The 22,333-nt window shown below is 43.5% G+C and overlaps 1 protein-coding gene across 3 annotated transcripts in view; it reads left to right on the forward strand.

Annotated features, from left to right (window-relative positions):
* The window catches only part of LOC147009083 (uncharacterized), a 124,476-nt gene that overhangs the window by 65,501 nt on the left and 36,642 nt on the right, over positions 1 to 22,333 (forward strand). For all 3 annotated transcript variants that reach the window (XM_085862669.1, XM_085862670.1, XM_085862667.1), the window contains exon 7: positions 1,226 to 1,369. In XM_085862669.1, coding sequence (XP_085718795.1) covers positions 1,226 to 1,369 — 144 coding nt within the window. The remainder of the gene's footprint in view (positions 1 to 1,225; positions 1,370 to 22,333) is intronic.

Below are 22,333 nucleotides of genomic sequence, written 5' to 3' on the forward strand. Positions count from 1 at the left end.
TCCATCGTTTGATTTAATCGAGACCTCTCTCGGCTGGTTGAATGCCATCACTTTCGCTCTATTTGCATATATTGTTAGGCCTATCTTACCAGCGCTTGTTTTGATTCTCTGGAGAAGTTATTTGCGCTTAATCAATTAATTCTAACAATAAGGCTTTGTCATCGGCAAAGTTGAGATCAGTAAGAACCTTTGGGTTGACTCTTCTACTTTTTCTTTGTTCTAGTTGGAACCGCAATTCCTCCGCTTTGCCCTTGATGGCGTCTCTGAGTGTGGAATCAAGTGGGTGAGGGACAAGGGTGTCTCCCTGCAGTACTGCGGCTAGAATTTGGCAAAGCTCTGTTTCTCCATCGGGTGAGAGTATCTTGGTATATGTGTCCCTAGACACATTGGAAATTGCCTTCACAAGTTGATCATGGATTGCACATGCAGATAGGATCTTTATAATCTAGGCACGATGGATGGAGTCCAAGGCTTTTCGAAAGTCGATGAATGTCATTGTTACAGAAAGGTTGTTGTCACAAATTCCTTCAATTAGTCTTCGCAGGACAAAAATGTGTCACAACGGTTGTCCTTTCGACCTGAAATCAATTTTGGTTTTCGCCTCAGGTATTTGTCAAGAGCAGGATGGATTTGGTTGAAAATCATTTTATTGTAGATCTTGGCAACTCTTGGGATTGAGCGAAAACCACGATAAGCTGCCAAGACCGACATCTCGTGATTTTGGAATGGGAACCATATTTAAAGATCAGTCATTGTTTTGGTCTATCTTCTTCCATTAGTGCTGCATGACACAAGTCGAGAATGATAGTGTCGACGTCACACTGTTTAAGAAGACCTGGTGGTATAACATAATCATGGTAACTCTTTCCTTACGAGAAATCCCCAAATGTTAATTTTGATATATGTCTTTACCCAGCATGGTTTCGTGAAAATGTAAGGGGTGTGCATGATTAATAAACTTCCAAATTAGCTTTTTGGTGAATTTCGACTGAACATATTCCCCAAGTTTAAGTTTTATGGGTATATGGTGAATGACAGCTTTATCCCTGATTGGTGAACTGAAGGACATGTCAGTTTGGTGGAGCGGTGTTCCACTGGGGGAAGGGTGTTGGTTGGGAAATTGGTCCAGAACACTCATTTTCCCACAACAAAGGTTTGACAATACAAATTTTGAAAAAAAAAATGTTTTTGCTTTCTTCCTCGTAATAAAATTGATGATTTGCAGATGAAACTCATCTCTTGAAGGCAGAAAATTCCCAAAGAAACTTTCTTCAGATTATCCAGGATGTTTTGAGCAATGAGAGCGTAAAGCAGGAATCTTGTGATTCTCTTTCCAAAGACCCCAGCGACGATGCTCAACTGCTCAAAGGTAATCGGACGCAGGCACAGGACACTCTGCACTCCTCGATGTTTTATGAATCCATTCTATGATATAATCATTCAATTCCACATCGTGTCGATAGACTAATCTCTTTAAACAGTGTGTGCTCACACAGACTTCTTTATATAAACTACACATTGAGAGCGAGTGACTTAAGCTGTTTAAAGCATGTTTAAAGGACTTTTTATTTATTTTTTTATACCTGTTTCTTCCGGTTAATGAGACACATTAAGTTAAAGTTTGAAAACACCAACTTACCATCCTGCACTATAAAACCTCTGATTTACCATGCTGCAATTTTTTTTGGTACACACTGTCGAGGCTCGTATGAGGGCTAACACACAGAACGTACAGCAAGGGGAGCAGGAGACAAGAGCAGTGCGAGAGGAAAGGAAAAAACAGTGGGGAATAGAGACATGAGGAGATCTGTGGAAGGGAAAGGGATGGGGCAGGGTACACAGGCTAAACATGATGGACATTACAGGGACTTTCAGGTCCTTACACAACAGGGACTTTAAGGAAGGAAAGGAGGTGGGTTTGGTGTGGATTCGCAGAGGGAGAAAAGATTGTGTATTTGAATGGGGGAAGATAGATGGTGGTGAACAGCTGTTTTGAAGACCTGGAGGGAAGAGTGGGATTGAAGAGAGTGTGGGAGTTTGTTCCAAAGGCAGGAAAAAAGAGGAATGGGAGAGTGAAGGTGAGCAGTGATTCTTGATTTTGGTAGTTTTACCAGAAAGGGGTTGCTGACGGACCTTGAGCGCCCTGTATAAATATGGGGGGTGACTGGGGGGTGATATATCTCAGATGGAACTTAGGCTGGGGGGAGTCTGGAGAGGAGACGGTAGAAGAGAGAAAGACAACTGACCTGCCTGTAGTGAGAGAATGAGAGACCCAAAGTCTCAGCCTCATCGCGGGAAGATATGATACAGATATGATTCCTCTCCTATCGCAGCCAACGTGTGGCCCTTAATGGAGTTCTCTTATCCCCTCTTCCTGTCCAGGCTGCAGTTCCTCAAGGTAGTGTTCTGGGCCCTGTTCTCTTTCTGGTTTTAATCAATGATCTCTCCGACTCCCTGGAAAATCCTATTTGTCTCTTTGGTCTGTAATTGCAATGGTGGTGGCATTAGCAATCAGGCTTCTCCCAATCACCAGCAAGGTCACCATCTGTCATCTGCCATACCATCTGTCATGCTTCAGACCGGCAGGCAGCAGCTTCTTCGCTCTCTGCAAATCTGGGTAAAATCACAAACTGGTCTAACACGTGGAACATGTCTTTCAATCCTGACAAATCTCACACTCTCACTATGTCTCTCCGAAAGGACCCTCTGGACCCCCCTCCCACCCCCCCAATCTACTTTCTCAACAATCCGCTGAAAGAAGTCCTTTCATTGAAGCTTCTGGGTCTCACTATCTGCCATGATCTTTCCTGGGAAAGCCACATCTCCAAGCTGGCCGCCAAAGCCAGTCGCCGACTGGGAATCCTCCGGCGTGCAAAGTCCTTCCTCAGCCCATCTGAGCTCCTGACCACATACAAAGCTTTCATCCACAGCCTGATGGAGTACTGCTCTCCCCTCTGGGTTGGTGCTCCTGCCTCTCACCTTTCTCAGCTTCATGCTGTGGAAACCAAGGCATTTAGGATCGTTGGTACTGTATCTCCCGCGGTGAGGCTGAGTCTTTGGCCTCTCACTCTCTCACCACAGGCAGGTCGGTGGTCTTTCTGTCTTCCACTGTCTCCTCTCCGGTATCACCTCCCCTGCTCTGTCTGCGATTTGTCCCCCCCCCCATATTTCCGCAGGGCACTCAAGGTCTGCCAACAACCCCCTTCTGGTAAAACTACCAAAATCACGAATCACTGCTCACCTTCACTATTTTATTCCTCTTTTTCCCCGCCTTTAGAATAAACTCCCTCACTCTGTTCAATCTCATTCTTCCCTGCAGACTAGACCTTCAAAACAGCCGTTCACTACCACCTCTTATCGTCCCCCATCCAAATCCTCGATCTTTTCTCCCTCCGTTAATCCACCCCAAACCCACTTCCGTCAAATTCCCTGCTTTCCTTCCTGAAAGTCCCTGTAGTGTCCATCTTGTATACCCCGTGTTCCCTACCCCATCCCTCTCCCTTCCACAGATCTCCTCATGTCCCTATTCCCCATTGCTTTGTCCTTCCCTCTCCCACCCGTCTTATTTCATGCCCCCCCCTCTTTGTTGTGCGTTGTGTGTTAGCTGTCATACGAGCCTTGACAATGTATACAAAAAAAAAGGTGGAAAACGTCTGATGAAATGAAATTTCATTCCAGGCCATAAGGCAACAAAAGGTGAAAATTTTGATACGGGGTGTAGACTTTGAGTCATCAATGTACAGTACCTTGTTGGTTGACCACGTGAGTTGTACCTTAAAAGTCCTAAGATATGTGGGGGAGCTTAAGTTTTCAAGTGAAACCATTCATTACACACAGGTGAAACCTATTACACTTATTTTCTAACCTTTCAAACAAATAATTTGCTCTTGAAGTGATTTTGGGTTAATTATGCAAAGGGTTTGAATACTTATGTAACTGTGAATCATCTGATTTTCCCTGTTCATCTTACTGGTTTACATTTTATCTGAATTTTTCACCTTTATCATTTTGGGGTCGTTTGTGAAGACTATATTAAGGTTGATTTGAAGCATTTTGAAATAAGCTCAGGTGGCATACAAGTATGAAAACTTTGGAGGGGGTGAATGCTTTTGCAGGCCACTGTATTTACAGGGAAATAATAAATAAATAAAACCTAACCCACATTAGGCACCACAGATCACACTTGTTGATTCACGAGTCAGTAAGTGACCACTATATTCGTTATGGGTGTGTGTGTGTCTGTCTGTCTGTCTGTCTGTCTGTCTGTCTGTCTGTCCCGAGCACAGCTCCGTGGGTTTTAATCCGATCCTGATAAAATTTGGGTGGGAGGTTTATATCATTATCTAGTTGTGTTTTCCTGAGAATGGGCGTGCTGCACCCATTATGGGCGGAGCCACGCCCAAAAAACGTGTTTTTAGGGGGTAGCCAGTTTCAAGTAATATCTTCTCCGAGGGGGTTTGTCGAATCTGGCAGGGGTTTTGGTATGCCCAATGGCACCTGCATAGCCCCACGGAGCTCGATTTTTCATTTTCGTCCCAAGGTCAAGGTCACAAGGTCACAAAAACAATTACCACGAGACCTGAAAACTATTACCACGAGACCCGAAACCAATGACCACGAGACCCGAAACCAATGACTACGAGACCCGAAACCAATTACCACGAGACCCGAAACCGTGGCGTCCCCTCGTGAACCATCGCCGTCTCCAGACTTGTCATCATTTACGTTTTTTCCGATTCCCGCCAGTTTGCCCGTGGCGTCCCCTCGAAGGTCAAAAAATAAAAAAGGCGAACCGTGTGCATTGCTCGTGAACCATCGCCGTCTCCAGACTTGTCATCATTTACGTTTTTCCCGATTCCCGCCAGTTTTCCCAATTACCATGAGACCCGAAAACAATGATCACGAGACCCAAAAACAATTACCACGAGACCCGAAACCAATTACCACGAGACCCGAAACCAATTACAGTAATGCCAACCCTCCCGATTTCATCGGGAGGCTTCCGAAAATTCACCCAAACTCCCGCCCTTACGATCACTATCCTTATCCTCCCGAAATTTTGATATTTTTGCACTGTTCACTAATCAGAATGTACTAGTATGAGAATTGAATGAAAAGCATCGTCTGCTACGTATAGCATGTGGTAACTCCATAACGTTCGCTGCTACCAAATTGTACGTAAAAAATTGCAAATTCAAATGAGGAGCAGCGAAACATTGGGTCTGGATCTCGCTTATGCGATCATGCACTGAGATTTAGTGCATGCGGTATGTGTGCAATACAGTGCATGCGGTATGTATGCACAGTGTATATGCATGCGATACGCTCACTGCATGCAGCTGGGCCCCGTACCAGCCCGGCGGTCGCGACCACCGTGCGGTGTTTAACAGCCGCTAGAGTTCTACGAGTCGCGCTGCAGCTGTGGAACATCGACTTCGAAGTTACCGATGCTTCAAGCCCTCGATGTTGATTACGAAATGGCAGAAAAGAAGCTTACGAAGACCAAGAAATGGTCTCAGAAGTACAAGACCGAATACAGTCTCCAATACCCGTGTATTCGAAAGTCTGAAAGAGGAATTCATCATGCGTATTGTACAGTATGCAGCGTTGATATTTCAGTTGAGCACGGAGGTCGCGATGATATTCGGAAGCACGTTGGAAGCAAACGGCACACAGACATTGCAAAGGAGAGATCTTCGAGCACGAGTACCGGTACACTTCTGAATTATTTCACCAAACAAGGGACAAGCGAGGAAGAGGATGTTACCCGAGCGGAACTTCTCTTTAGTGGATTTATTGTGGAACATAACTTGCCCATATCAGTCTCAGATCATGCTGGACCTCTATTTCAAAAGATGTTTCCAGATTCAAAAGTTGCTTCAAAGTATGGATGTGCAAGAGCAAAAACTTCAGCAATAATTGGTGAGTTGTCAAATGTTACTGCTTCATCTATTGCCGATATTGCTAGACTAGCTCCATTTAGCCTAGCTACAGACGGTAGCAATGACAGTGGTGAGGCCCAGCTATATCCTGTCCTGATTTCGTACTATGACAACAGTGCTGGGATTGTGAAGCAAGGTTTGCTAAGTTTGCCTGCGTGCAAACAAGATTCCACTGGAGAAAACATTTTCAAACTGCTTGATCATGAGTTCAGTGACAGGAAAATTCCGTGGGGAAATTGTGTTTCCTTTTGTGCTGATAATGCCTCTGTCATGGTGGGCAAGCACAAAGGAGTCGCTGCTTATATCCACAAACAAAATCCAGAGTGCTACATCATGGGATGCCCTTGCCATATGATGCACAATACGGCCAAGAAGGCGGCTCAGGCCTTACCCATTGAATTAGATGACTTTCTCATCGATATTTACTACTACTTGGACAAAAGTAGTAAACGCGTCAAAGGAGTGAAAGCACTGCAAGAACTCTGTGATGCCCCGACACACAAGATTCTGAAGCATGTCGCAACAAGGTGGCTGTCCCTTGGTCAGTGCCTAGACAGGCTGATTGAACAGTGGGAGCCACTTCGCCTCTTCTTCAAAGAAGAAGTACGAAGAAAAATGCAACCAACTGTAGCCAAGACTCTAACAACGAGCAAGAAGGACGGCACTGTATCTACTGCCAGTACTGGCACTGCAGGATCAAGCACTAGTGGAGCAGCATTCACCACTACCACTGCAGTATCTGCTGCGAAGAAGACAGCAGGGACAGCACCAAAACCAATGCTGAGAGCAGGTAGCATCACCGGCCCTTCATCACGTTCATCTACAAAGCAGATCCCTTCAGAGTCGAGAAAGACTGTGATAGTCCCATCTACAGGCAAAGAAGGACCCAAGTTAAGTTCTGCTTTTGCCAAATCACTTGATAGAAGCTCAGCAAAACCTTCGAATCAGAGGTGTTCTTCCTTGGCTGCACCTACCTCAAGCTCTCTCCTCAAACGTAAAATTGGATCTGGTATTACGAGTCTGACCTCTTCTGCTGGCAGTAAACGCAAGTGTGATCGCCCTGCGGCTAAGTGTACTACGAGTTCTACAACTAAAAGCGCATCTTCCTCAAACACTGTGCAGGAATCTAGAGAAAAACGTGTCAACAGGATGTTCTTGTCTCCACAAACAAAACTCTATTGTTTCTTCCTTCGATATGCTAACAAGCTTTTTGAGAAGGGGAATCTTCTGCTCCAAAGAGACGAACCCTGTATTCATCTCCTGCACGGAGAATTGAATGGTCTTCTGAAAGATATCTTCGTACGGTTTTTGAAACCATCGGTGTCATCGGTTGCTCTGGTAAATGTACCCTTCTCTGACAGAAATCATCAGAAGAATGATGAGGACCTCATGATTGGGAACGATGCCAAACTGTATATAAGGGAACAAAGGAGTCTCAAGAAATCCACCTTCACTCTGAGTGAGTCAGACATCCAAGGTTTCTTCAGTGCAGTTCGCTCATATTATGTGAAAGCCTGCAATTACATCTTCAAAACCTGGCCGCTAGATGATGAATTAGCCAAGCATGCTCAGGTGCTGGATGTTAAGCTACACCAAGAAGTGGGGTTTGACTGTGTGGAGTTTTTCATCAAGAAATTCCCCTGTCTGTTCAGTGGCGGTGATAGTGACATAGACAGTCTTGAGAGTGAATTCGCTCACTACCAGGCAGACGCCTCCATAGCTACAATTGCTACTGAGACAGTGAGAGTGGATGAGCAGTGGCATCGGATTTCACAGCTCACAGATCCCTGCACTGGTGCCAAGAAGTATCCTAATTTGAGCAAAGTGATGAAGGGAATCTTGGTCATTCCTCATTCGAACGCATCATGTGAGCGGGCACTCAGTCTTGTACGGAAGAATCATACTGAATTTCGTCCCAATTTGAGTGTCAAAACCCTGGAAGCTCTCTTAATTGAAAAACTAGCTCATAGCACCCCTTGCTACCAGAGAGAATACAGCAAAGACATAATCAGAAGGGCTAAAAGAGCCACACAGCTGTCACTCAGCAAAGCTGCCATGGAAAAAGCAAGCAGCAGTAGTACCAGCCAGTAAGGTAAGAAAAATATTGCTTCTTTTGTGCTTTTTGTTAATCTTTGATTGTCCCCTAACTTACTAATATTAACATACATGTAACATTAAAAAGTGCACAATTTTCCCCTTTTTTTGTTCAAAAAGTGGGAATTCTTAACATGTTAAATGCTCCAAAATAGGGCTCAGAGGGCACTAGAGAGCGTCTAGAACCCCAGAGCTTCCAGGGCCCTAAGGCGGGCCCTTGACCCCGCCGCAAGGGTCGAGCGCTCCGCGCTCGAGATGTGCGCTTCGCGCACATTATTTGGTGTCGGTTGAAAATCCTCCCTAATTCTGATTTCCAAAAGTTGGCATCTCTGCAATTACCACGAGACTCGAAAGCAATTACCACGAGACCCGAAAGCAATTACCACGAGACCTGAAACCAATCAGCATGAGACCAGAAACTAATGATCATGAGACACAAAAACAATGATCACGAGACCCGAAAACAATTACCATGAGACCCGAAACCAATTTCCACGAGACCCGAAACCAATTACCACGAGTGCCGAAACCAATTACCACGAGACCCGAAATCAATTACCATGAGACCCGAAACCAATTACCACGAGACTCAAAAACAATGATCACAAGACCCAAAAACAATTACCATGAGACCCGAAAACAATTACCATGAGACCCGAAACCAATCAGCATGAGACCAGAAACTAATTACCACGAAACCAGAAACCAATTACCACGAGACCCAAAACCAATAACCACGAGACTCAAAAACAATGATCTCGAGACCCAAAAACAATTACCACGAGACTCGACACCAATTACCATGAGATCCGAAACCAATTACCATGAGACCAGAAAACTATTACCACGAGATCCGAAAGCAATTACCACGAGACCCGAAGCCAATTACCACGAGACCCCAAACCAATTGCCACGAGACTCGAAACTAATTACCATGAGACCCGAAACCAATTACCACGAGACTCAAAAACAATGATCACAAGACCCAAAAACAATTACCACGAGACCCAAAAACAATTACCATGAGATCCGAAAACAATTACCACGAGACCCGAATCCAATCAGCATGAGACCAGAAACTAATTATCATGAGACCCGAAAACAATGATCACGAGCCCCGAAAACAATTACCATGAGACCCGAAACCAATTACCACGAGACCCGAAACCAATTACCACGAGACCCGAAACCAATTACCACGAGACCCGAAACCAATCAGCATGAGACCACAAACGAATTATCACGAGACCCGAAAACAATGATCACGAGACCCGAAAACAATTACCATGAGACCCGAAACCAATCAGCATGAGACCACAAACGAATTATCACGAGACCCGAAAACCATGATCACGAGACCCGAAATCAATTACCACGAGACCCGAAACCAATCAGCATGAGACCACAAACGAATTATCACGAGACCCGAAAACCATGATCACGAGACCCGAAATCAATTACCACGAGACCCGAAACCAATTACCACGAGACTCGAACACAATGATCTCGCGACCCAAAAACAATTACCATGAGACCCGAAACCAATTATGAGACCCGAAAACAATTACCACGAGACCCGAAACCAATCAGCATGAGACCAGAGACTTATCATCACGAGATCCGAAAACAATGATCACGAGACCCAAAAACAATTACCAGGAGACCCAAAAACAATTACCATGAGATCCGAAAACAATTACCACGAGACCCGAATCCAATCAGCATGAGACCAGAAACTAATTATCATGAGACCCAAAAACAATGATCACGAGCCCCGAAAACAATTACCATGAGACCCGAAACCAATTTCCACGAGACCCGAAACCAATTTCCACGAGACCCGAAACCAATTACCACGAGACCCGAAAACAATCAGCATGAGACCACAAACTAATTATCACGAGACCCAAAAACAATGATCATGAGACCTGAAAACAATGATCACGAGACCCGAAACCAATTTCCACGAGACCCGAAAAACAATTTCCACAAAACTCGAAATCAATTACCACGAGACCCGAAACAAATTACCATGAGACTCGAACACAATGATCAAGAGACCCAAAAACAATTACCACGAGACCCGAAACCAATGACGAGACCCGAAAACAATTACCACGAGACCCGAAACCAATCAGCATGAGACCATAAACTAATTATCACGAGACCCAAAAACAATGATCACGAGACCGAAAATAATTACCAGGAGACCCAAATCCAATTTCCACGGGACCCGACACCAATTACCATGAGACCCGAAACCAATTACCACGACACCCGAAAACTATTACCACGAGACCCGAAAACAATTACCATGAGAACCGAAACCAATCAGCAAGAAACCAGAAACTAATTATCATGACACCCAAACACAATTACCACGAGACCCGAAACCAATTACCATGAGACTCGGAAACAATTATCACGAGACTCGAAAACAATTACGAGACCCAAAACCAATTACCACGACACCCGAAACCAATTACCACGACACCCGAAACCAATTACCACAAGACCCGAAAACAATTACCACGAGACCTGAAACCAATTACCACGATACCCGAAAACAATCACCACGAGACCCAAAACCAATTACCACGAGACCCGAAAACAATTACCACGAGACCCGAAATTAATTACTTCGAGACTCGAACACAATGATCACAAGACCCAAAAACAATTACCACGAGACCCGAAAACAATTACCACGAGACCCGAAACCAATCAGCATGAGACCCGAAAACAATTTCCACGAGAATCAAAAACAATGATCTCGAGACCCAAAAACAATTAACATGAGACCCGAAACCAATTACCACGAGACCCGAAACCAATTACGATGAGACCCGAAAACTATTACCACGACACCCGAAAACAATTACCACGAGACCCGAAACCAATTACCACGAGAGCCGAAACCAATTACCAGGAGACCCGAAACCAATTACCATGAGACCTGAAACTAATTACCACGAGACCTGAAACCAATTACCAGGAGACCCGAAACCAATTACCACGAGACTCAAAATCAATTACCACGAGACCAGAAACCAATTACCATGAGACCCGAAAACAATTACCACGAGACCCGAATCCAATCAGCATGAGACCAGAAACGAATTATCACGAGACCCAAAAACAATTACCATGAGACCCGAAAACAATTACCACGAGAACCGAATCCAATCAGCATGAGATCAGAAACTAATTATAATGAGACCCAAAAACAATGATCACGAGCTCCGAAAACAATTACCATGAGACCCGAAACCAATTTCCACGAGACCCAAAACCAATTACCACGAGATCCGAAACCAATTACCACGAGACCCGAAACCAATTACCACGACACCTGAAACCAATTACCACGAGACCCGAAACCAATTACCACGAGACTCAAAAGCAATGATCACGAGACCCAAAAACAATTACCACGAGACCCGAAACCAATTACCACGAGACCCGAAACCAATTACTACGAGACTCGAAAACAATTACCACGAGACCCGAAACCAATCAGCATGAGACCAGAAACTAATGATCATGAGACCCAAAAACAATAATCACGATACCCCAAAACAATTACCATGAGACCCGAAACCAATTTCCACGAGACCCGAAACCAATTACCACGAGACTCGAAACCAATCAGCATGAGACCAGAAACTAATTACCACGAGACCTGAAACAAATTACATCGAGACCCGAAACAAATTAGCATGAGACCCAAAACCAATTACCACGAGACTCAAAAACAATGATCTCGAGACCCAAAAACAATTACCATGAGACCGGAAACCAATTATCACGAGACCCAACACCAATTACCATGAGATCCGAAACCAATTACCACGAGACCCGAAAACTATTCCCAGGAGACCTGAAAGCAATTACCACGAGACCCGAAGCCAATTACCACGAGACCCGAAACCAATTACCACGAGACCCGAAGCCAATTACCACGAGACCCGAAACCAATTGCCACGAGACCCAAAAACAATTACCATGAGACCCGAATCCAATCAGCATGAGCCCAGAAACTAATTATCATGAGACCCAAAAACAATAATCACGAGCCCCGAAAACAATTACCATGAGACCTGAAACCAATTTCCACGAGACCCGAAACCAATAACCACAAGACCCGAAACCAATCAGCATGAGACCAGAAACTAATTATCACTAGACCCGAAAACAATGATCACGAGACCCGAAAACAATTACAATGAGACCCGAACCCAATTTCCACGAGACCCGAAATGAATTACCACGAGACCCGAAACCAATTACAACGAGACTCGAACACAATGATCACGAGACCCAAAAACAATTACCACGAGACCCGAAACTAATTACGAGACCCGAAAACAATTACCACTAGACCCGAAACCAATCAGCATGAGACCAGAAACTAATTATCACGAGACCCGAAAACAATGATCACGAGATCCAAAACCAATTTCCACTAGACCTGAAACCAATTACCTCGAGACTCAAAAACAATGCTCTCGAGACCCAAAAACAATTACCATGAGACCCGAAACCAATTATCACGGGACCCGACACCAATTACCACGAGGCCCGAAACCAATTACCACGACACCCGAAAACTATTACCACGAGACCCGAAAACAATTACCACGAGAGCCGAAACCAATTACCACGAGACCCGAAACCAATTACCACGAGACTCAAAAACAATGATCACGAGACCCAAAAACAATTACCATGAGACCCGAAAACTATTACCACGAGACCCGAAACCAATGACCACGAGACCCGAAACCAATGACCACGAGACCCGAAACCAATTACCACGAGACCCGAAACCAATTACCACGAGACCCAAAAACAATTACCACGAGACCCGAAACCAATTACCACGAGACCAAAAAACAATAACCACGAGACCCGAAACCAATCAGCATGAGACCAGAAACTAATGATCATGAGACCCAAAAACAATGATCAAGAGACCCGAAAACAATTTCCATGAGACCCAAAACCAATTTCCACAAGACCCAAAATCAATTAGCATGAGACCCGAAACCAATTACCACGATACTCAAAAACAATGATCATGAGACCCAAAAACAATTACCATGAGACCCGAAACCAATTATCACGGGACCCGACACCAATTACCACGAGGCCCGAAACCAATTACCACGACACCCGAAAACTATTACCACGAGACCCGAAAACAATTACCACGAGAGCCGAAACCAATTACCACGAGACCCGAAACCAATGATCACGAGACTCAAAAACAATGATCACGAGACCCAAAAACAATTACCACGAGACCCGAAAACTATTACCACGAGACCCGAAACCAATGACCACGAGACCCGAAACCAATGACCACGAGACCCGAAACCAATTACCACGAGACCCAAAAACAATTACCACGAGACCCGAAACCAATTACCACGAGACCCGAAAACAATAACCACGAGACCCGAAACCAATCAGCATGAGACAAGAAACTAATGATCATGAGACCCAAAAACAATGATCAAGAGACCCGAAAACAATTTCCATGAGACCCGAAACCAATTTCCACGAGACCCGAAACCAATTTCCACGAGACCCTAAATGAATTAGCATGAGTCCCGAAACCAATTACCACGATACTCAAAAACAATGATCACAAGACCCAAAAACAATTACCACGAGACCCGAAACCAATTACCACGAGACCCGAAAACAATAACCACGAGACCCGAAACCAATCAGCATGAGACAAGAAACTAATGATCATGAGACCCAAAAACAATGATCAAGAGACCCGAAACCAATTTCCATGAGACCCGAAACCAATTTCCACGAGACCCGAAACCAATTTCCACGAGACCCTAAATGAATTAGCATGAGACCCGAAACCAATTACCACGATACTCAAAAACAATGATCACAAGATCCAAAAACAATTACCATGAGACCCAAAAACAAATACCATGAGACCCAAAACCAATCAGCATGAGACCAGACACTAATTACCACGAGACTCAAAAACAATGATCTCGAGACCCAAAAACAATTACCATGAGATCCGAAACCAATTATCACGAGACCCGACAGCAATTACCATGAGATCCGAAACCAATGACCACGAGACCCAAAAACTAATACCACGAGACCCAAAAGCAATTACCACGAGACCCGAAGCCAATTACCCCGAGACCCAAAAGCAATTACCATGAGACCTGAAGCCAATTGCCACGAGACCCGAAACCAATTACCATGAGATCCGAAACCAATTTCCACAAGACCCAAAAACATTTACCATGAGACCCGAAAACAATTACCACAAAACCCGAATCCAATCAGCATGAGACCAGAAACTAATTATCACGAGACCCGAAAACAATGATCAGGAGACCCGAAAACAATTTCCACGAGACCCGAAACCAATTTCCACGAGACCCGAAACCAATTACCACGAGACCCGAAACCAATCAGCATGACACCAGAAACTAATTATCATGAGACCCGAAAACAATGATCAGGAGACCCAAAAACAATTACAATGAGACTCGAAACCAATTTCCACGAGACCCGAAACCAATTACTACGAGACCCGACACCAATTACCACGAGACTTGAAATCAATTACCATGAGACCCGAAACCAATTGCCACGAGACTCAAAAACAATGATCACGAGACCCAAAAACAATTACCACGAGACCAGAAACCAATTACCATGAAACCCGAAACCAAATTCCACGAGACCCGAAATATATTCTGTGATTATCTTCTAATTAATGATAATAAAAAATATAAAAAGGAAAATAATTCTTTTAGATTTACACCAAAAATGAATTACTTTACAAGATTGATTGGAGAAATGAATGGAAAGTATGAGGGTGATAACACACCTTTCCTTGCAATGGAAGAAACTGAACGTATGAGAAAAATGTTCAAAGGATTGTTGTTATATATTATTCACGATTGGCATTTTCAGGGAAATATCAACACACGATATTGTATAAATAAAATAATGGATTATCTTGAAATTAAACCTGAACTTAGGATAAAGTATAGAGTTTCTAAAAAAGCCAATAATTAATTCAACTGGAACTTCCACTTTATTAACTGCTGGCAGTGATGACCGGGTACCCAGATGTCCGCCTTTTTTTTTTTTTTTTTTTTTTTTTTTTTTATACCTTGGTCGAGGCTCGTATGAGAGCTAACACACAACTCACAGCAAGGAGGCATGAGACAAGAGGGGCGGGAGTGGAAGGGACAAAACATTGGGGAACAGACACAGGTGAACTGTGGAAGGGAGAGGGATGGGGATGGGACGGGGAACATGGCGAGGGGAAGATGGACATTAAAGGGACTTTCAGGAAGGAAAGCAGGAGAATTGAAGGAAGTGGGCTTGGGTGGATTATCGGGGGTAGAAAAGATCGAGGATTTGGATGGGGGAAGATAAGAGGTGGTGGTGAACAGCTGTTTTGAAAGCCTGAAGGGAAGAATGGGAAAGAATAGAGTGAGGAAGTTTATTCCAAAGGCGGGAAAAAGAGGAATGAAAGAGTGAAGATGAGCAGTGATTCGTGATTTTGGTAGTTTTACCAGAAGGGGGTTGTTGGCGGACCTTGAGCGCCCTGTGGAAATGTGGTTGGGACAAATCGCAGAGAGAGCAGGGGGGCAAGGCTGGAGAGGAGTCGGTAGAAGACAGAAAGACCACCGACCAACCTGCGGTGATTGAGTGAGAGGCCCAAAGACTCAGCTTCATTGCGGGAGATGCCAATGATCTTAAAAGCCCTGGTTTCGACAGCGTGAAGTCGAGAAAGGTGGGAGGCAGGAGCACCAGCCCAGAGGGGAGAGCAGTACTCCATCAGGCTACGGACAAAAGCTTTGTAAGTGGTCAGGAGCTCAAGAGGGCCGAGGAAGGACTTTGCACGACGGAGGATTCCCAGTCGGCGACTGGCTTTTGAGGCAAGGTTGGAAATGTGACTTTCCCAGGAAAGGTCATGGCAGATAGTGAGACCCAGAAGCTTGAAAGAAAAGACTTCTTCCAGAGGATTGTTGAGAAAGTGGATGGGGGGTTTTGTAAACGGTCCTTTCGAAGAGACATAGTGAGAGTGTGAGATTTGTCTGGATTGAAAGACATGTTCCACGTGTTGGACCAGTTTGTGATTTTATCCAGATCTGCAGTGAGCGAAGAAGCTGCTGCTTGCCGGTCTGAGGGATGACAGATGGTACGGCAGAGGGTTGAGTCATCGGCAAAGAGAAATAGAGGATTTTCCAGAGAGTCCGAGAGATCATTGATGAAAACCAGAAAAAGAACAGGGCCCAGAACGCTACCTTGAGGAACTCCAGCCTGCACAGGAAGAGGGGATGAAAGAACTCCATTTAGGGCCACACGTTGACTGCGACAGGAGAGGAAGTCTGCGAGCCATGAGTGGAGATGGCCTTGAATACCATGGGAAGAGAGTTTGGTGAGTAGGGCAGGGTGCCAGACTGTGTCAAAAGCACGTGATATGTCCAGGGATACGGCTCGGATTTCCTGTCTGGCATTGAGGACCTCCATCCATTGATGGGAGAGCAGTAGCAGCATATCTAGGGTAGAGTGACCTGGTCTGAAACCAAATTGATGATTGGAAATCAAGCCATTGGAGAAGAGGAAGGATTTCATGTCTGAAGCGATGATGGATTCCATAACCTTGCTGATGATTGGGAGAAGGCTGATTGGTCTATAGTTACAGGGATCTGTTTTTGCACCTTTTTATGCAGGGCAGTGATGTTAGCAGATTTCCAAGCAGATGGCAGATGACCTTGGGAAAATGAGAGGGTGAATAGAACAGAGAGAGGGTGAGCAAGAGCAGAAGAGCAGGCTTTGAGGACACGTGGGCTGATGCCGTCTGGACCGGTTGCAGAATCTGACTCGAGGTTTGAAAGCAAGCTCTCCACCTTGTCAGGAGAAAAGGATACAGAGTCCAGGGACAGTTGGGTGCGACTGGGTAAAGTGGGTAGAGATAGTGATGGGTTTGGGACACAAGATTTAGCTGCAAACACCGAGTTTAGACATTCAGCTTTATCACGTGTGGAATCAGCAGTGCGGCCATTTGAGGTAAGGGAGGGGATGGAGGGGGAACATACACCAGAAACAGATTTGATTAAACGCCACCAGGATTTTGAGGAGGGAGAGAGGTTTGAGAGTTCAGACTTGAGATGAGAAAGATGTTGTTTTCTGGCTCTCCTGAGGGTAGCTACACACTTGTTCCGAGCTTTGTGGAAAGAACTGAGATTGCCCTCAGTTGGGTTTGCTTTCCATGAGGCAAAGGCAAGTTGTTTCAGGACAACTGCCTCGCCACAAGCTTCAGTAAACCAAGGGCGGGAGGAAGGGTAAGACAACTGAACACGAGAGGGGATAAATCTGTGCATGAGGGAGAGCAAGTTTCTTTGAAAGAATTCCCAGGATGAGTTGATGTTTGAGAAAGTAGTGATAGGAGACCAGTCTGTAAGTTTGATGGCTGCTCGGAGACCCTGCCAGTCGGCTTGAGTGAAATGCCAGACTCGACGGCGGTGAGGTGGTTCTCTGATAACAGCCAGAGAGATGTCCACTTTAATAAGGACGTGGTCAGAAGAACCAATTGGAGCGAAGGAAGAGCAGCAGATATTGTCAGGGAAATTTGTCAAAATCAGATCCAGAAGAGATGGAGTACCATTGGTGAACATGAGACTTTGATACAACATGAGACTTAAATGAGAATTTTGCAAAGTTTCTCTTCAATAGGATAAGTGGTTCCAGAGAAAACATTATTTAGTAGTGATACAAGCACAGCCCTGCTTCGAGACAGTGTGGGACTGACGAGTAACGAACCGGGTCGCACAAAGTGTTCAATCTATTTATTACAAATGCAGTCAGCCCTTTTTCCTGGTTACATTCTTGGTATCAATTGAATTGCTATTCCTGTACCTTCAAATGCATTCAGGTGCAGCCAAGTGAACCTTCTGGAAAAAAAACAAAAATCTAAAAGTTCTCACATTCAAATAATTAAATAATTCTGGCTGCCAAACCGTGTGGCTGATCGGATTGAAATTTTAAACCCATGTTTCACATGTCAGCTAAATTATTATTGTGAAGTTTCGCTTATATAGAAGCAGCGGTTCCAGAGTAAACATTAATTAATATTTATCCTTCAATCCAACATGGCTGCCAAAACATGGGGCCGGTGGAGTTGAAATTTAAACACTTTATTCCGAATGTCTGCTGCATCATCTCTCTGAAGTTTCACATTTATTGATGTAGCAGTTCCAGAGTAAACATTAATTAATATTTTCCCTTCAATCCAATATGGCCGCCAAATGATGTTGTACATCAAAAGGGGGGGGGGACTTTTTATTCGTCATGGAGAGGCGGTCATACATGTGGAATTTCGCCTCGATCTGTTCAGTCGTTTCAGAGAAGAAGACTTTTAAAGTTATTAATTTTCAATCCAATATGGCTGCCTTACCATGTGCCCAATTACGACATAAATTTTAATTCTCCATCTAATGGGGAAGTGGATTATGCTTGTTAAGGTTCATGTTGATCGGACAAGATGCGTTTTTCGATCCAAGATTGCCTCCAAACCTTGTGACTTGTGACATAATTTTTACCCTCTTGCAGGCATGGGGGTAGATTATAGTTGCCAATTTTTGCTTCGATAGGTTATGTGGTTCCAGAGAAAACATTATTTGATATAATTCTTGAATCCAACATGGCTGCCAAACAATGTGACCTATCAATTAGAAATTAACAAACTTATATTCACTGCTCGTGTGCAATATGTTTGTGAAGTTTCCCCTTGATCTGACCAGCCGTTCTGAAGAAGATGTTTGCAGGTTTTAGGGTAAATTCAATATGGCTGCCAAACCATGTGACCTATCAATTAGAAATTAACAAACTTGTGAAAGGATGTCTTGAGGAAAGCGTGTATGAATTTTTGCCTCAATCTGTCCGCCGTTCTGGAAAAGGTTTTAAAAATTTATTAATTTTCAATCCAAGATGGCTGACAAGCCATGTGACCTATGACATCACAAATTTATATTCTGCTTCCAATCGTGTAGTGGAACACGTGTGTGAAGTTTCGTGTTAATCGGATAAGATGCATTTTTCTATCGAAGATGGCCACCAAACCATGTGACTTGTGACATCATAATTTTTACCCTATATGCAGGCATGGGCTTAGATTACAGTTGGCAAGTTTCACTTTGATAGGTTATGTGGTTCCAGAGAAAACATTCTTTAATATTTTCTTAAATCCAGCATGGCTGCCAAACAATGTGACGTATCAATAATTCAGTAACAAACTTATATTCACTGCTCCTGTGCAATACGTTTGTGAAGCTTCCCCTTGATCTCACCAGCCGTTCTGGAGAAGAAGATGTTTGAAGTTTTTCGGGTAAATTCAATATGGCCGCCAAACCAATGTGACCTGTCAATTAGAAATTAACAAACTTGTGAAAGGATGTCGTGGGGAAAGTGTGTGTGAATTTTTGCCTCAATCTGTCCTGCCCTTCTGGAGAAGATTTTAAAAATTTATTAATTTGACCTATGACATCTTGTGACCTATGACATCATAAATTTACATTCTGCCTCCAATCCTGTTGTGGAATTTGTATGTGAAGTTTCGTGTTAATCGGATAAGGTGCGATTTTCTATCCAAGATGGCCGCCAAACCATGTGACTTGTGGCGTCATAATTTTTAGTATGTATGCAGACATGATGGAAGATGATAGTTGCAAATTTTCGCTTCGATACGTTATGTGATTCCAGAGAAAACATAATTTCATATTTTTCTTGAATCCAACATGGCTACCAAACCATGTGACATATCAATTAGAAATTAACAAACTTATATTCACTACTCGTGAGCAAATATGTATGTGAAGTTTCCCCTTGATCTGACAAGCCGTTCTGGAGAAGATGTTTGAAGGTTTTAGGGTAAATTCAAGATGGCCACCAAACCATGTGATCTATCAATAAGAAATTAAGAAACTTGAAAAAGGATGTCATAGGAAATGTGCGTGTAAAGTTTCGCCTCAATCTGTCGAGCCGTTCTGGAGAAGAAGTTAAAAAAAACTTAAAAACAATATGGCTGCCGAACCAAGTCACCTATGACGTTATAATATATTTTTTCTATGGTGAATTATTGTGTAAATGAGGCTCAAGAAATTTCAGATTTTTCCTATACAGCGTTCAACTTGACGAATTTTCTCCAGGATTCCGCTTCAGTGATGACGTCACGAAAAATCACCCGTGTTCCCGATGCGGAGTTCATTAAAATCTATGCAACGAAAAAAATTTCCCATTGCACGGTTTCAGAGATACAGAGGTCCAAATTTTTCGTTTTTTTCAAGATGGCGCCCGTACCACCTGACCTATGACGTCACAGTTATCAAATAAGCTTGCTATGAAAAAATATACATACTATGGTGAAAAATTTGTCTCGATCGGACTTACCGTTCCTGAGAAAATGATTTTTAAAGCGAAAGAACACGCAAATTGCTGGCGGAAAAAGAACAAATAAGAAACTCGAACCGCCACTTTACAACTGCTGGCAGTGATGACCGGGTACCCGGACGTCCGCCTTTGATACGACGTGAGACTTAAATGATAGTCGCAAAGTTTTGCATCGATAGGATAAGTGGTTCCAGAGAAAACAATATTTAATATTGTTCTTGAATCCAACATGGCTGCCAAACCATGTGACCAATCGATTAGAAATTAACAAACTTATATTCACGACTCGTGAGCAATAGGTATGTGAAGTTTCCCCTTGATCTGATTGGCCGTTCTGGAGAAGATGATGTTTGAAGGTTTTCGGATAAATTCAAGATGGCCGTGTGACCGTGTGACCTATCAATTAGAAATTAACAAACTTGTGAAAGGATGTCTTGGGGAAAGTGTGTGTGAAATTTTGGCTCAATCTGTCTGGCCGTTCCAGAGAAGATTTTTAAAATTTATTAACTTTCAATCCAAGATGGCTGATGAACCATATGACCTATGATATCATAAGTTTACATCCTGCCTCCAATCCCGTAGTGGAATACGTGTGTGAAGTTAAGTGTTCATCGGATAAGGTGCGTTTTTCTATCCAAGATGGCCGCCAAACCCTGTGACTTGTGACGTCATAATTTTTACTATGAATGCAGACATCATGGAGGATGATGGTTGCAAATTTTCTCTTCAATACGTTATGCGATTCCAGAGAAAACATTATTTCATATTTTTCTTGAATCCAACATGGCTGCCAAACCATGTGATCTATCAATTAGAAATTAACAAAGTTATATTCCCTATTCGTGGGCAATATGTTTGTGTGTGAATTGTGATTTGTGAATCATAATTTTTTTCTTCCACACTGTATACCCCATCCCATCCCTCTCCCTTCCACAGATCTCCTCATGTCTGTTACCCACTTTTTTCCTTCCCACTCCCACCCCTCTTGTCTCCCCCTTGTGCGTTTCAGTGTTAGTTCTTATATGAGACTTGACAGTGTATACAATCCCTCCCCCCGCCCCCCCGATGTTGAACACGTCCTCAAACATTTCTCTCACATGCATTTACTGTGACAAGCAGATAAAGCACGAGTGCTTACATATGCATGTTGTCTTTTTCGACATCAGATCCAAGATGGCCGAGTGGTGGCCATTTTGTAACTTAAATGTGTACCCAACCATTTCTTGGACACGTATGGTCCCATTTTGTTGAAATGTGGCATAAGCACAATGCACAATGGCATAGACTTACACCTAACTTTATTTTGCGATGTGATCAAAGATGGCCGACTGGTAGACTGGCATCCGTTTTAGTTGTAAATAAATTTGGGCTATCCCTTTGACGCCGTACAATAAAATTACCGAAACAACAGGGGATATGACATTTTATGTCCTTTTAAAAAAATTGTTTTACAAGGTGAAATAATCTGGGTTTTTTTAGTGTTTTTTTTGAATGCTTACTATGAAGTTTCCTCCTTTAGGCCATGAGCCAGACCCAATAATTTTTGTCTACCGGTACCATCCGAGGGGGATAATGCTCATCGTAATTTTTGGCAGGGTATACATCTCTACAGTCAGAAGCTATGTGATAGCATTGCATTGGTGGTAGCCTTTTGTGTGTTATTTTCCGTTTAGTTTTATGATTTTTTGATAATGATTTTTAAGTTCATCTTGAACATTTTATATCACTTACAATCAGTGCATATGATCAGAGATGTCTTAGAAACTATAAAGGACCCATCTTTGGTTCATAAGAAAATATGTTTATAAGCAACACATTGGGCCTAGTTAATGGCCTTG

This window comes from Eptatretus burgeri, chromosome 17 (assembly GCF_056783735.1).
Source record: "Eptatretus burgeri isolate ZD-2024b chromosome 17, Ebu_testis_v1, whole genome shotgun sequence".
In the NCBI taxonomy this organism is placed as follows: Eukaryota; Metazoa; Chordata; class Myxini; order Myxiniformes; family Myxinidae; genus Eptatretus; species Eptatretus burgeri.